We start from the raw sequence: 15,773 nt of genomic DNA, 5'->3' as shown, positions 1-15,773 counted from the left end.
TGGGAATGAAACCAATGGGTGCTCTCTAAATCAGTTCTTATCATAGAAGGTGATGCCACGGGGGTCACCCTGGGGAAAAAGTGTTGTTTTGTTTTGAAGTGTAATTGCAATCAAAATTTTTTTTTTTTTTTTAATTTCAGGCGCTTTGATGCACTTGTTTTATTTCTGTTTTTCTGACTAACCTGTGACCTGTATAAATACTGGTAAAAAAAAAAAAGTAGTTAACAGTTGATGAAAGTTGATTTATATTGTTTTTTGTTTTTTTTGTTTTGTTAATGTTAAAAAGGATACAGTTTTAGGTATACTTTTCTCGATAACAAAACTAATACAAAGCACCGCTCTAAATGCTGTCCCTCTGTTCTCCTAGGGATATGATGACTATTCTAGATATTATCAAGGCAAGTGCACGACATACAAAGTTGTGTGAATCAATGGTTTGTCGCTATTTATAGTCAATATTCTTTCTGTTGTAGCTAGTAAAGGAGAGAAGGGTGACCCTGGCACACCGGGAATACCTGGACTTCCAGGTAAAACGGCTTGCAATAACACTCTCTTAATGTTCCTAAACCAAGTGTGAGATGTTGTTTGTGATTCAGGTGCCGGGTCAAACTTTGACATTTACGCCTTCAAGGTCAGCCTTCTTTTGTTGAATGTGTGTCAACGCAAAAGTGATTGATTTGATGGGCAGCATAAACACTGGAAATTTCACATTGATCCTGTGTCTAGAATGAATTGAAGGGTGAAATGGGAAATTCGGGTTCAAAAGGAGAGAAAGGAGAACCAGGAGCTGGATATTACGACCCACGATATGGAGGAAGCGGAGTGGGAGCGCCGGGAGCCCCTGGACCTCCAGTGAGATCATATCACTTTGTCTTGGTCAAAGCTCGCAAATACTGTTCCTGCAGTTGATCAATGAGTCGAAATATTTTTGATCATGAATTGAGAGAGCAAGCGATAGCGCATTGCATCCTGCATCACATTTAAGCTCAGTATTTAATATAAGCCAATGAGCAACTGTCAAGTATACCTGAAAAACAGCAAATGATGTACAGTTAACCGATGTACTGTTGATGGACTTCCTGACAGGCTACTATAGAATCCAAAAGGTGCTTTAACAATTTGACTCACACTTAAGCAACTCAATCAACATTTCTCTCTTTATCCAATTTCAAATCAACTGTACAAGTTGTTCACGTCACCTTGATCGTTTCTATGGGGCAAAAGCCAACTTTCCAAGGGTTCTTAGACTTAACCATGCATTTTATAACTTTACCCCCAGGGACCCAGAGGGGACTCCATTCCTGGCCCACCGGGGCCCCAAGGGCCACCTGGCCCTCCAGGAAGAGGCTACGATGGCCGGCCTGGACCACCAGGGCCACCTGGACCCCCGGGGATTCCCTCCTTCCCTGGGCCTCACAGGGGCACGCATAGTAAGTTGGATAACGAAAACTGCTGTGCATTACAGGTGAGTGGTTCCTTGCGCTATATCAGTGGATAGTTAACTTGGCCCTTTGCCTCTTGAATAACAGCCATCAGTATTCCTGGACCACCTGGCCCACCTGGATCACCCGGAATACCTGGACACTCTTCCGGGGTGAGAAAACGCTCAAGAAAGGTCGTGGTCCGGTTGCCATCAGTCTACAAATGAATCGGACCGCCTTTTGCATTGGTTACTAATGTGGTTGTTTATTGAAGGAATTCACGCACTTTATTCTGATAGAATGGCCAGCATTTCTTTTTTTTTTTCGCCATCGCGATCATATTGGTCAGACCAAAGTCTGAATTCCGTGCCCATATTTGGGTCTCCGGCAACACCATGAAAAGCGTTTGTTTTGTCACGCAGGTGACAGTGTTGCAGTCCTATGACATCATGACAGCAACCGCTAGAAGACAACCCGAGGGCTCTCTTGTCTACATCGTAGACCGGACAGATCTTTTCCTACGAGTCAGAGACGGAGTTCGTCAAGTTCAGGTAAGATGTACCGATAGCTCTTTGCTTTAAAAAGAACTGTATGAACAAGTAAGCTTTGACCTTTATCCTTTTACAGCTTGGGGGCTATATTCCATTACCAAGTGAGAATGTAAGTATGCTGCATGTTTTTCCAAAGTTGCTATTTCATTTCCATTTTACCATCTGACTTCTTAAGTGGTTCCAGTTGGCAAAGAAATTCAAATGGAAATTTTATTAAGCAAAGCCTCCTATATCATTTCGCCAAGACACGGTCACAGAGAAAGCTGAGAAATTGTAGTTTAAAAATGTGAAGTGTCATTACTGGGTGATTACATGAAGTAAAGTCCTTTGAAGGGTGACAACGCTGGGAATGATTTACTTTAATAGGTGAATTTATAAATAGACGTGGAGGAAATTTAAACAGGTAACTTTGAGTGATCAGTTTTGGCGTTGCTCATCAACTGGCTAGCCCATGCATCCATCCATCCATCCATCCATCCATCCATCCATCCATCCATCCATCCATCCATTTTCTCATCCTCATTAGGGACGCTGGCCTGCTATTCCAGCTCTCTATGGGCAGTAGGCGGGGGATACCCTTAACTGGTTTCCAGCCAATGGCAGGGCACACAGTGACAAAGAACAATTCAAGCACACAATCACCATCAAACTCTACTCATTTTTGTCCTTTTCAGTTTAGGTTAGCAGTAGTAACTCACATTCTGCCACCCAGGGGCACCCATGTGTCTATAGTTTACAAACACTAGGGAAGAGTCTTTGAAGGGAGTATGTGTAATTCTTCGTAGGCATCTGTGGGACCTTTAGGGGTATTACGGTAAATGCAGCAAAACACATTCCTCCTCGTGCTGTCTGTAGCTATTACAGAGATGGCGGCCTCCGGAGGAGCGCCACCCCCCAAGTAATACCATTTAGCGATAACTAGACCTACGATTATATTTAAAACATATTGTTGATCATTAAGAACACATTTATTTGCAAGTTTTTGAAATTTATAATGATTTAATGTATTTGTTTTTTGTGAAAAACGGTCTAAATCTTTCATATTGTCACCTTAAAGCGGATTTTAACGATATGATGATCAATATTTGCAGGCTAATGAGGTTGCAGCTGTGGAGCCCCCGCCAGTCGTTCCATACCCCCCACGCAGCCACTCCAACGACTCCCATAGACAAGCGGAGAGGCCAGACCAAGTTAATCCGGACCTCCTTTCCCAGCCTGACTCGGGTCACTCAAGCCATCCGTACCCTCCTTACCAAACAAATCCTGGCAGCAGGGACCAAAACCTTCCTGATAGTAGATACCACCCAGACACTCGACATACAGCTCAGCCAGATCCACGATACCCAGCCCCAACAGACCCCAGATACCCCAGTTACACAGACCGGGTGAATAACCAAGATGGTCGTTATGCAGTCCATCCAGCCCATGAGCACCCGCCTTACTATGCTGTGACCCCTCAGCGAAGGCCCCCGCCACCTGTGGCCCAGAACCCCGTCCATCAACACACATCGGGTCCAGGGGTAAGAAGGGCCATGCCTTATTAGCGCTCACTCCCATCTTCTCCGATTGCATTGTACGTAGAGTAACAACAACTTTTGGGGATTCTCCAGCTCCACCTCATCGCCCTGAACCAAGCCCAGACTGGGGCTATGCGGGGAATCCGCGGTGCCGACTTCCTGTGCTTCACTCAGGCTCAAAGCATCGGAATGAAGGGAACATTCCGGGCCTTCTTGTCCTCCAAGCTCCAAGATCTCCACAGCATCGTCCGCAAAGCTGACAGAGATCATATGCCGATAGTCAACTTGAAGGTAGTGCAAATACCAAAAAAACAATACAGTATTCATATTCAGTGACACCCATGGAGCAGCTTTTTGAGAGGAAAGGGATGCTTTCCTTATTTCACCACTTTAAGCAGTAAAAACCGTTTTTACGTTTATAATGGATTATTTTTCATGTACAATTTAAGGCCTTTCAAAACACATGGCCACTGGCTGTAGACTGGGAACGATACCACATGTACTCATGTAAGGCTCTGGTAACAACCGATCACGGCTTACACTGCCAATGTCTCAAACGCAGAAAACAGAATGCCATGATTGGTCGTTACATGAGCTTTGAGCACATTTGGTGTCATTTTCAGCCATATCAGATTTGATCATAGTCAAAATATGATCCATTTACTGCTAAAAATGGAAAAAAAGCTTTAGTGTGCCTTTAAAACCTGTCATCCTCAAATATGTTTTTTTTTCTTTGACTGTCAGGATGAAGTTTTGTTTGACAACTGGGACGCCATTTTTAACGGTGGAACAGTCAAGGAAAATGTCCCCATCTACTCTTTTGATGGAAAAGATGTTCTCCGCGACGACACGTGGTATGTCTGGACAACATCGTGCAAATGAACATTTTCACATTTTCTTGATCATATAGTGAAGAAACATTACTAACAAAGAATCATCTGCCTGTGTACACTACCGCTCATCCGTGTCAGTCACAAGGACACCTACGGACAATTTAACTTTCAGTGTTTTTGCCAGACATTTCAAGGCACAGGGACATTTTATTATTTGTTTTACCTTCATTTTGTCCAAATGGTAATGTTTATAAAACATTTCTTCTTCAACCCATGAGTTGACATGAATGTTTTGCAAAAATGAGTGACGTCAAGCTCTCTGGTTTTCGCAGGCCCGAGAAAATGATGTGGCATGGCTCTGTGGCCAACGGCCAGCGGCAAGTGGACGGTTTCTGTGAGTCGTGGCGCATGAGCAGCCACGTTCTAACCGGCAGGGCATCCCCCCTGCAGAGTGGCAGTCTGCTTCAGCAGACTTCCAGCAGCTGTTCGAGCGCCTACATAGTACTGTGCGTGGAGAACAGCTACATTGGCCACGGCAGGAGATAAACCCACACATGGGATGGAGCAAAACCTGCCTGGGGCTCTAAACTTTCATTGATTGTTCTTTTGAAAATACCTGATTTTTCTTTTGGTTTTACATTGCGAGTATATTACACGGTGCTAAACAAAACGACTGTATGTGTGAAACGACAGTTTCATTTGGTTTCATGAAAAACATTTAAATGGGACCTACAGCTCTGGAAAAAAATAGGAGACCGCGGAAAAGCTATCAATTTCTCCGAATGTTATTTAAACGCACTGTATTAGTTTGAGTAGATTGACATTTTTCATTTTATTCTAGAAACTACTGACACCATCACTCCCAAAATACAAATACTGCCATTCAAAATCTTTTTTGCAGAATGGAAGATTTGTTCTTAAAATACCAAAAGAGGTTCCGCGTTTTTATCAGTCTATATTCCTTTCATCTTTTCCAGAGCTGTAGACACAAAAGAGAACACATAAGTAACTGCATAAAAACAAATACAAAATAACATTGTATAAGAGCAGTCAAAGAAAAAAATCATATACTCTATGCAACAACAGGGCTATTTTACTTTATTTTTTATACTTTCTTTTGTTTTATAAGAGTGCCTTTTCTTATTTACATTTGTCATTTTACAAAATAATCCCAAATGTATCCAATTAAGGTTTGCACATTAGCCAGGTTGACTGTAAACATGATTAGAAAAAAAAGAATAAGTCAATTCAAACGCACAAGAAAGCAGTAAATGTATACTGCATTTAATGACACATTGTAGCCTCTTTCATCACAGACACGTCTGCGCACTTGCATTTCCGACACACGTTTTCGTAATATTGTGGAAACAAGCATGTAGCATCTCGTTGCTTGGATTTCACGTGGGACGACGGGCAGTAAGAGGGTTGACAGAAAAGTGCATGGCAGGGGAAATGACTTGTGACAAACACACTTTCAATGTGACACTTATAAAACTGAATTCTTGGTACAATGATATAATTGAAGCCCAATTCTGTAGCAATATGAATATAATTCAAGAATGATGAGACTTCGCCCCAACTCTTGTGCATCTGACAAAACACTTGACTTGAATTAAAATATGTGTTTGTCAACCACTGGTCTGGCCCCTTCACTCTTATAAAGCCCAGATGATCACTCAGTTCTTAGTCTGAAAGAAGCCTACAGCTGCCGTCAGGTATGACCTCTTCTTGGCTTTTCACTATTTTGCTTTGCACAGGATTAACCCATGAGGTACATTGTTATTGATGAAGATCAGTTTGCAGAATACTATCCATCAAGTTGTGTGCACAGGATAGATTACCGCTATTCAAATCAATTTTAGGCTAGAATTTGCTTTAAGCCTTTATCGTCATCTTATATTCTTGCAAAAATGAACAACCGTGCGGCAAAAGCAGCATACAGTACACATTAGTTGGTCAAAGAATGTATCGCTGAAATTCTCTGACACATTTGGAAGGCACGCCTTATTATATTGTATTTTCTTGACATGGATGATGCTCCATCTGACTACCTCTGCCCTCTCACATACCTACCAGGATGAGGTTCCTGGGGCTGTCTTCTTCATTCTCTGTTTTGAGAAACAGGACTTGATGACACCTCAATCAATACCAAGCAAGGCAATTGACACATGAGTAAAAGAGGTGATCGAATTTAGTCTAACTGATCACATCCGGTTTGGATAGGCATACCATATTGAAATTGAAATACAGCTTTGCTTCATTTTAATCCTCCTCTTACGTTGTGGATCAAAAATGACACGTTTGAATGCTCCAGCAAATGTTGGATTTAGGTTTGGATTCATTTTTATGGTACAAGAACTAGACTTACATTTTATACGTTTATTTTTACGCTTGTCCATTTTTGGGGTCGTTTTCTGCCACATCGTCCTCGCAGTATTTTGGTCAAGGCACATTCCTGGTAGTGTGAAAACGAATGCTTTCAATGCTTTCCCTTTGATGCGAAATGCCTTTTGATTAAAGATCAAAGGATTGGACATAATATCGGAAAAGGGTTTACATTTCTGACGTTGTCCTTAATAATTACCCCACAGCTGCCGATGGTTGTACAGGTCCCGAGTATAAAACTCTATTTCCTACTTGCAAGCATTTAGAAATGGATGCTCCAGGGTCGGGTCGCGGGGGCAGCAGCTTGAGCAGGGAAGCCCACACTTTGGCGCAAGATTTGTTAGTCAATAGGATTACATACACAAATACATAAAATTCTGACTCGTTTAGGTAAATGAACACACCTTTGGGTCATATTGACCCAGAGACATTAATGCTGTTCTTGAGAAATCAAAATTACACTCTGGTAAAAAAAAAAAAAAAAAGGATTGAATTTGTACTACTCGCATTCGTGATACTAGAATTTTTCTGTAGATGGCTGAACCTCGCATCTGTGGCGTGTGTAAAGAGTCCCTTTTTGGGCAGAAATTCATCTTGAAGGGCGAAAGTCCACACTGCATAAAATGCTTTGAGACATTGTGGTGCACCAACTGCGCGACGTGCCACCAGCTCATTGGCTGCACAAGCAAGGTATGGTCTCGGCCATGTATACTCCACGCAAAGTGATGACTTCAGAACCGACTGCTTGCCTTTCACCCCTCAATCAGGATGTGTCATTTAAGGGCCTCCACTGGCATGGCGAATGTTTCCTCTGCATCAAATGCAACCAGTCGCTGGTGGATGAGGCTTTCGCCACCAGAGATGACATGCTGATGTGCTCAACGTGCTACAGCAACGAGTTCTCAGCCAAGTGCCACGAATGCTTGAAGATTATAATGCCAGGTGAGAATTTTTTTTTTCTTTGAAAACCAATAGCAAAAAAGTTTGTATTTTGCACATCTTTGGTAAAAGATAAGAGAAAGCATACGGCATTTGGGGTTTCTTAACGTGCCTTACTGAACTGTTGAGTGGTATAGGTAATAAGGGGTTAATTAGACGGAATTGTTATTCAGTCCATTTACACACAATTGCTTCAAAGGCTCTAAGAAGATGGAGCACAAGGGCCTCAGTTGGCATGAGACTTGCTTTATTTGCAAAAGCTGCCAGCAGCCAATCGGCATCAGGAGCTTTATTCAGAAGGATGCCAACAACTACTGTCTACGCTGCTATGAGAAGCACTTTGCTCAGCAATGCATCCACTGTCAGAAGGTAGGACACAGCATGACTCATTTGACAATTACACTGGTACCTTGGCTTACAAGTACACCATCTTACTATCGCTTGCTCAATTTTTTGCATTGTGTTGCGAGCCAGAACAAGTGATACTCCACAGCTGCCGTGTTTCTTTTTCAGCCCATCACCACTGGAGGCTTGAACTACCATGACCAGCCTTGGCATAAAGAATGCTTTGTTTGCAATGGATGCAAGCAGCAACTGGCTGGCCAACGTTTCACGTCGCGAGATGAATTAGCCTACTGTTTCGACTGTTTCAGCAACCTGTTTGCTAAAACATGTGCTTACTGCACCACCCCAATCAGCGGTGAATGAGGCCTTCCCATTTTAATGCTGAACGAGGAATAATAATAGTAATATTGGATAATCCTAGTATTCAATTGCACCTATAATTGCTGCGATGGATGGATGGATGGATGGATGGATGGATGGATGGATGGATGGATGGATGGATGGATGGATGGATGGATAGATAGATAGATAGATAGATAGATAGATAGATAGATAGATAGATAGATAGATAGATAGATAGATAGATAGATAGATAGATAGATAGCCTTTATTATACTGTAATTACACCTGCACAAGTACAAGGTTTGAAAATTTTGACTTGGCTCGAACTGTCCAAGAAACATACAATGCAATTGACTGACGGGGAGACAGACTGCAAGGCCCGTCGGGATTTTAGCAATAATAATGGGTGGGTGATAGAGGAGAAAAAAAAAAGAACGAGTTTTTGGCCATGTCCCAATAAGAGGGTATGGCTCAAGTCTGGAAAAAAAAACTCTGCACATGAGCCAACGATGTGCGGCTCATAACATATTTAGTACAACATGTATATGGGATATGTATATGTATATGGGATAGGAGAGGGGCGGTGGGGGAAGGGGGGGGGGGTAATGATGTAGCCCCGCCAGCAGCGGCCAAGTGAGGCGCTTCCTCAAGCGGCATTCATGTCATGCAGGTGAATTCAGGAACCAAGAGTGTCCATCTGATAAACCAAGCATACTGTCCAAGTTGGAAAAGGTGCAGTCTGTTCACTAGTCCGAGGGCACTTGTTGGGAGGGGGGCATCATTAGGTGACAGTTCACTTGTGATGAACGTTCACATGCTCACCCTTTGATTCATAATATTGAATTACCACTTTATTACATTACTTTAATTGAGAGATCTTGTTTGAGTCTGAGATCCTACCTCATTACAAATTTGGTTTTGTTCCAGGTCTTGGAGGCAGCAAGTATATCTCATTCAAGGAGCGCCAATGGCACAATGACTGCTTCAACTGCAAAAGGTGCTGCGTGTCCTTGGTGGGCCAAGGCTTCCTTACTTTCAATGATGATATCTTCTGCCCTGACTGTGGCAAGGACATCTGATGGAGTGGCTGTGAAACAAACACACACTCAATTCTTCTACTTAACTCACACATTTGCTTCAATTATAGTGTTCACGTTAAAGATTAATCACTTCATCTGCATGCACAGACTAGTAATTTGAATAAGAAATGGATTTTTGTCACACAATTTAATGCAAAAATAAAGCCAAGTGCAAAGTCAACTCTGTGCCTTATGATTCATCGCTGCTATTCACAGAAAATAAACATTGCATCAAAGGAGACTGGTTAGGGCAAGTACCAAACTTAATAACAAATGACAGGAGCTCTGCCATACATGCTCAACCGTAATTGGGGTTGATTTCCTTTGATGTGGAGATGTGAAGTATAATTGATTTTGTGAACGCCAATTTGAACACAAAATTAAATAAAGAAAAAAAAAACAGGATTTACGACAAAAGGCGATCTTCGACATGAAGGAAGTAGGCGTTGTGAACTCGAACCGGAAACCGGAAGTGGTTTCAGCCAATATTAGGTCCTTTCACTTTGCAGAATAACAAGCAGCATACGGTAAATATCTTTGAATTGTGCATCTGCACAACAGCGCATTTTACAAACGATTATGCGATGCGTTTAATTTTGTTGACCAAATGACCGATTGCATTTTTGCACAGAAGGGCTATCCGATGTGTCAACTCGCTAGGCGGCTACACGCTTTAGCAAGGCATTGTTACACATACCACAGTAATACTGCATTTAAAATTGATACAGATCGGACATACCGCTACTAAACTGTGTTGTCGTTAGCATTACATTCGATTTCGGTTTTCAGGTAGACGTATGATAATTTCATCCTGTCACAGTTAAATCAAATCATTCAAACGTAATCCAACTAGCGTTAGCAGTTATTACACGTAATTATACGTTAGGGTTTTAATGCATCCAAACATATTTTAATTAAAAGGAGAAAATGCTTTACCTTTTTTGCCAATCATGTGCAAGATTTGTCTAAGCATTTATGTATTCATCGATTACTATACAGTGATGAACGGCTTCTTGATTCGGAGGTTTGGTTAGCCGTCAAGAGAGGGCGCATGCTGCCATTGCATAATAGAAAAACTATGGTGACTGTAGCAATACGTCTGGTATAAAGCCGACCGATGGCTATCAAGTGGGCCCGAGTAGTATATCCATAGTATGATCTTTATGTTTAATGAGAGCTGCACATTTTTCAGACCGAGTACAAGTATTCGAACTTAGATTAAAAGTAACAATATGTGATATTTAGACTGTTTCTCATTAAAAATAAATACTTTTTTTTTATTTAAAAAAATTGAAAATAAGTGTGTTCTTAACGACCAGCAGTATGTTTTCAAGGGACACTGTGTAAGATTTGACAGTTTTTCATTGCGGACAGCAGGAGGTGATGCATTTACCATTGTCCGTAGCTATAACAAACATGGCAGCCTTCGGAGAAGTGCCACCCCCCATGACATATCATTGAATGATTACTAGACCTACGATTATATTTGAAGCATATTGTTGGTCTTAAAGAACACATTTGCAAGTATTTGCATTATATGGGTCACAGTAATTATACGTAAAGTCTTAAAACTTTAAGTCACTTTATCAAAACCTAAGTTACCAGCTGAGTATCTCAGTAACGCTTTGGTCCACGGGCATATGCTTGACAGAACATGTATGTTGCATTTTTTCCCCCCACCTAATTAATTTAATGATTAAATCTCCACTTTAGATTTATTTCATGATGAGTGCTGTTGTACCCAACCATCGAAGGACCAAGCCAGGAGGTAATGATAGGAATAACTGGATCGTCTGGCTCAATGCTGACATTTATGGTTCGATTTGGGTCAAACCAAAACTGTCAATTTATTGCAGGCATAAAGCCAGGAGCAGCTGCCAGTGGTGTGTCTGGACCAACGTCTCAGATCCCTGGTCTATCCCAGACGGCTGCCCAAAACACAGCAGTTGAGAGGATCAGCGGACGGAGGGTTGGAATCTTTGAGTCCGACTCTGACTATGTCAAGCTTGCGAAGCAAGGGGGTCATAAAGGTCCCGAGAACTCTGTTACTTTGATTCCTACCTCGCTGTGATGGAATGTGCTCAAATGTGATTATCTGGCCACAGGTCTATTGAGCCATGACACCGATGTGGATGACAAACCCAAGATGGCCTACAGTCCCAACAACTGGTTTTCAGGTGATGACTCAAACAGGTAAATGAACACACTTTGGCACAGGTAACACCATCATTCAATACAACCTGGGGAAGGGTTGTCATTTAACAAGATGGCTGGATGGATGCGTGCATACATATGTACATGCAGTTATAGGCAAAAACACTTTTCTACTGATAAAAATGACAAAATAAGTATACTGTCCTTCTAAAGTATGTTAAACATATTATCGATCTGCGTTTTGTTTTATTTTTTGAGCGGCCCTTGCACGATAAGGTACTTGCACCACAGTGCCACCCATCGAAATGAACATCAAACCCTTTTGAAATATTGCGGACAGGCAACTTCAAATGGTCTGCAAATTGATGATATTTGCAGGCCGCAGAATGTTATGTGCGGCTCATCGTATGTCACGGTGGTTTTGTATTTACAGCAGCAGCAAAGCAACATCTCCCAACAGCCAGGCGAAGGGCAGCAGGCAGCCTTTGCTTGCACCGTTTGGCACTGATAACAGTTCGACCTGGGAAAGAGAGACTGATATATTTACTCATGATAAAGATAAGGTGAAGATGTCAAAAGAGTCACCATCACTTTATTTTGTTATTTTATTCGCTTCCCTGCCCTATTGCCATACGTTTTGCCATCATCATGGTGTCCTTAACAGGCTGTGTTTCTCATTTTTCATCTGTCGTCAATCAGCCAGCCACGCTTTTTTTTTTTTTTTAATCATTGATATCAATGAAATGATTGCACGATAAACCGACCGCCTCACCTTTCATCCTGCAGATGTCTCCTGATGGTACTGCCGCTCAGATGGAGGGGTTGTCTGTGAGCAACAAGTACAAGAGGACGTAAGTACATCCCTCAATAACACGAATGTAGGATGACCTAATGAAAGTTTGACTAAAGTTTGACCTTTTTCTGTTCCCTGCGTAGATCTCACAATAAGAAAGTGGCCCCCGTCAGCATGTCCAAACTGCTGAGTCACGGCTATGTGGAGGACAAAAAGAAGTCTCCCAATGACGACGATGCCTCAAGTATGATATTGGGCCTGGTTTCCTAAAATCTTACATAGTTGGGACAAAATTGCCTTGGCCCTTCTAATAGAATGCACATTACAGTATGTGTAAGAGCGTGTGCATTATTAACTTACCGATGTTTTATTAAGATCGATAATTGCGGGGCTAAATTTGTGTATTCAATCATTCTAACAGATTGCGCATGTTGTTGGCAACAGGTTTAAAAGGTGGTGATGACCTCGACATTTAAAAGGGCATTTTGCATTTTTGTTTTATTAGCAAGTGGAAAATTAATTTTGAAGTGATGGAACTGGAAGTGTTAGTGGAAGAGCCAAACAAACACATCAAACAAATCAAATCTACTGAGGGCTGACAACATGTCCTAGTATGCTGAAATAATTCAGATACAATGAAATGCAAGGGAGGTTTTGTTATTGGTGATAGGGTCTACCTCTTTGTGACTGACTCCAAGTCAGCCATTCGTCATTCAGGATCATACTTATATTGTGGTCAATTTTGTTTCTGGCTTTTCAAAACCTCTTTTAAAAAATACTGCCACAGTAAAGCTTACGATGGCCCTTAAGTGCAAATTACAAAAACTAAGCAAACAAAAAAGATAATCACAAAAAAAACCCAACAAAAAGAAAAACACTTTTACCAAAGATGAAACTCAAACAAAAACATATTTCTACTATTACTATTTCTGTGGCAAGTTCTTTTTATTCAGGCGCCAGCCAAAATGGATGTAACTTCAGCACCATATTAACAACACCATATTGTGCCATCGCCGGGGCACCTGTTTGAACTCATATTATTTCTTAATTATACAAACCCCATTCACAATAGCATTAGCGCAAGCATTCTTTTAAAAAATGAATGTTTTGTATTTAAATACACAATGAGGGTAAACATTTACATTATGCATATTTAGTTTTGCAATATACTCCAATTAGTGTGTCATTAAATTGTGTAATGCGCGCTCAAGGATTTCGGAATCACATCAATGCACACTTTCTATGAAACTGTGCCAGCAAAATGGTGCATTCAAGGTATTTTCACAATGCCCGGAATACATTGTGTGTGTTGTGTATGTTTTAATGGCTGTGAATGTGTGTATGTAAGAGTGTCTTTGAGCTGCTAGTCCAGTCCAAGCAACCGCCTTAAGGCCCCCTGATAGGAGGGACAAGAAAGCTTGTCGGATCTCGAGAACCTCTCGTCCTCCGGGGGAAGAGAGTCCAGATGATGTTTGTTTTGGGAGCGGGCCGATAAAACGCGATCGACTTCGAGTCCGTAGTATGAGATTGACAATGGGCTTCAACTAAACGAATTAGCAATAAATCCTTCGATGCGATCCTCCAACTTGTCCGCAATCGCAACCGTTTCGCTCGAGGATTCAAGAACCGTATCCGGTGTGCGGTTCAGGTCAATCGTAGCATGTGTCTTGAGTGCCGATCGTTCGCCTGACGCCTTCAAAGAAGTCTGGCAGCCTCTTCTCCGAACCGGCTCCACTCGTCCGGCCAATTTTGTGAAGTCCGTCGACTCCAATAAGGAAGATCCCTGTGATCAAAAACCCAATTATATAGACGTCCTCCACTGACAAGATTGACAAACACACCACCCTCCACATGTCCCGAAGGGGCAAGAAGCCTCCTCCCGGTTGCCCTTCTCATCGAAAAAAATGTTGTCGATCGAGTGGAGAGCCCATCTGAACAAATTCCATGGTTAGATTTAAAGGGCAAGAAATACCGCAAGAGGCCACAAAGACAGAAGACGAAGACAGCACACAACAGATGTGCGGCAAGCAGTGGAGATAGGGGATCGGTCGGAGAAGAGCAAAATGCGTCCGCCTCTGCCGAGCACCAGCTTCCATTTTGCTTACGCAACCAAATTGCACCCCTTTTTCCATATAAAACCTCTCGTAAATCATAATCACGTTGTATGCTTCTTTGTACGTGCCGTTGGAGTTTCCCTGAACTGATGTTTTTTTGTGTTTGTTTTTGGGGCAGGCGTGACCTCGGAGCAAACCAGCACCGTTGCAACGGAGGATGTGGATGACCTTGATTAGTCCGCCAAGTGGCCGTTCTTACATTCACTCACTCTCCTTGTTCATCCACTGACTTTTCGTGCTCAAGTTTATGCAGAGGAATGAGCTTTGCTTTGGATAAAGCATTGAATTGAGTAGATGTGATGTTTTTATTTATTTATTTATTTTGGTACCGCAATTCCTCAATTTAACTGCTCGCTTGCAAGTCATGTGGGCAAAGGTAACTTTTCGTTCGCTTCAAACATTTTCGTCTTTAAGCATGCTTCGAGCTGCTCTCTTTGCTGGCCTGATTGTGTGAAAATCGACTTACTATGTTTTGCTCATTTGTGTTCAGGTGAAGTCAAATAACGTCTTTGTTTTGAGCTGCAGGTGTGAGCTGGCTGCAAGCCCTTCTTGCAGTTATGTTTAGATGCCATTTCTGCAATAACGTTTCTTTCATACTGTACTCCCCTGTGTCATGTTCCATCTGTAAGCAGAATAAAAGTGAGTCAAGTTATACAATATATGTATGTGCCTGTGCCAAGTGTTCAATAGTGGCAGTGTGTGTTGCCGATTAATTATAATAATCAACCAGTGGTGAGACATGTGGGTTTATTTTGCGGACCGACGAGCTAAATGTGCATTGAACATTTCTGAAAGTGTCTTTCCAAACGTATTAAGCACGCAGTTAGATCTTGCCATGCGGTGTTTGGATTTCAAGAAATAACAACTCATCGTGCTCACCCGCTTTGAGCAAGCGCGCATTTGGAAAGGAGCCAATTATTCATTGTACAAAAATACCATCCAAAAACATTTCTAGATATCTATCGCTCAAGTCACTTTTGCTGGTTTTCTGTCTTTCATCATAAATACACACATCTGAATGCTTCATATTCAAACGGAAAAGGCTTTTTGAAAGCAGAAAGGAACACGGCTGTCATCAATTAAAACTGTCATGTGATTAAAAGCTGTCTGCATAATGATCACCAGTTGAACTAACAAGTTAGCGCTAACCAAAGTGGGAACCTTATGTGGCTTTGGGAGCTGTGTGTCCTTCAGTGGGATTTTCAGCAAAAGATGGGCAAGATGGCAGTGTTTAAATAGCACACGCTCACCTAGATGTGATTCTTCATATAGTATTTCAATAAATGGGCATGTGCTTGTA

The 15,773-nt window shown here is 41.8% G+C and overlaps 3 protein-coding genes and 1 long non-coding RNA gene across 5 annotated transcripts in view; 3 read left to right on the top strand and 1 right to left on the bottom strand.

The window, feature by feature from the left end:
• Window positions 1–5,954, top strand: part of LOC148428105 (collagen alpha-1(XVIII) chain-like) — a 20,073-nt gene extending 14,119 nt beyond the window's left edge. Inside the window, exons 29-40 of the mRNA XM_088407838.1 lie at window positions 368–398; window positions 474–527; window positions 597–631; window positions 727–852; window positions 1,280–1,430; window positions 1,530–1,594; window positions 1,844–1,972; window positions 2,049–2,081; window positions 3,064–3,492; window positions 3,583–3,780; window positions 4,234–4,343; window positions 4,655–5,954. Coding sequence (XP_088263964.1) covers window positions 368–398; window positions 474–527; window positions 597–631; window positions 727–852; window positions 1,280–1,430; window positions 1,530–1,594; window positions 1,844–1,972; window positions 2,049–2,081; window positions 3,064–3,492; window positions 3,583–3,780; window positions 4,234–4,343; window positions 4,655–4,868 — 1,575 coding nt within the window. The 3' untranslated portion in view covers window positions 4,869–5,954. The remainder of the gene's footprint in view (window positions 1–367; window positions 399–473; window positions 528–596; window positions 632–726; window positions 853–1,279; window positions 1,431–1,529; window positions 1,595–1,843; window positions 1,973–2,048; window positions 2,082–3,063; window positions 3,493–3,582; window positions 3,781–4,233; window positions 4,344–4,654) is intronic.
• The window catches only part of LOC148428103 (uncharacterized), a 16,580-nt gene extending 6,055 nt beyond the window's left edge, over window positions 1–10,525 (bottom strand). Inside the window, exons 1-3 of one of the 2 annotated variants that reach the window (XR_015864764.1) lie at window positions 10,349–10,524; window positions 9,234–9,420; window positions 8,581–9,156 (exon numbers count right to left, since the gene is read on the bottom strand). This is a non-coding gene — a long non-coding RNA (uncharacterized LOC148428103). Of the gene's footprint in view, window positions 1–8,580; window positions 9,157–9,233; window positions 9,421–10,348 lie in introns of those variants that run through there. The other variant, XR_015864765.1, reaches the window with a different exon arrangement.
• LOC148428104 (four and a half LIM domains protein 2-like) lies at window positions 7,242–9,412 on the top strand. Its single transcript, XM_088407836.1, has 5 exons — window positions 7,242–7,397; window positions 7,475–7,649; window positions 7,846–8,015; window positions 8,160–8,346; window positions 9,261–9,412. Exons 1-5 carry the CDS (start codon window positions 7,242–7,244, stop codon window positions 9,410–9,412), a joined length of 840 nt encoding a protein of 279 aa, XP_088263962.1.
• On the top strand, window positions 9,845–15,773 carry c2h7orf57 (chromosome 2 C7orf57 homolog). The gene is made up of 8 exons (XM_088407837.1): window positions 9,845–9,939; window positions 11,126–11,180; window positions 11,269–11,442; window positions 11,518–11,605; window positions 12,000–12,129; window positions 12,353–12,417; window positions 12,503–12,603; window positions 14,592–15,773. The coding sequence occupies exons 2-8, from the start codon at window positions 11,135–11,137 to the stop codon at window positions 14,648–14,650; spliced, it is 663 nt and encodes a 220-aa protein (XP_088263963.1). The 5' UTR covers window positions 9,845–9,939; window positions 11,126–11,134; the 3' UTR covers window positions 14,651–15,773.

The sequence above is a fragment of the Hippichthys cyanospilos genome, chromosome 2, assembly GCF_059441005.1.
Source record: "Hippichthys cyanospilos isolate Australia breed blue-spotted pipefish chromosome 2, RoL_Hcya_1.0, whole genome shotgun sequence".
NCBI lineage: Eukaryota > Metazoa > Chordata > Actinopteri > Syngnathiformes > Syngnathidae > Hippichthys > Hippichthys cyanospilos.
The sequence above is the reverse complement of the archived record's forward strand: the minus strand, read 5'-3'. Positions and strand labels throughout refer to the sequence as shown.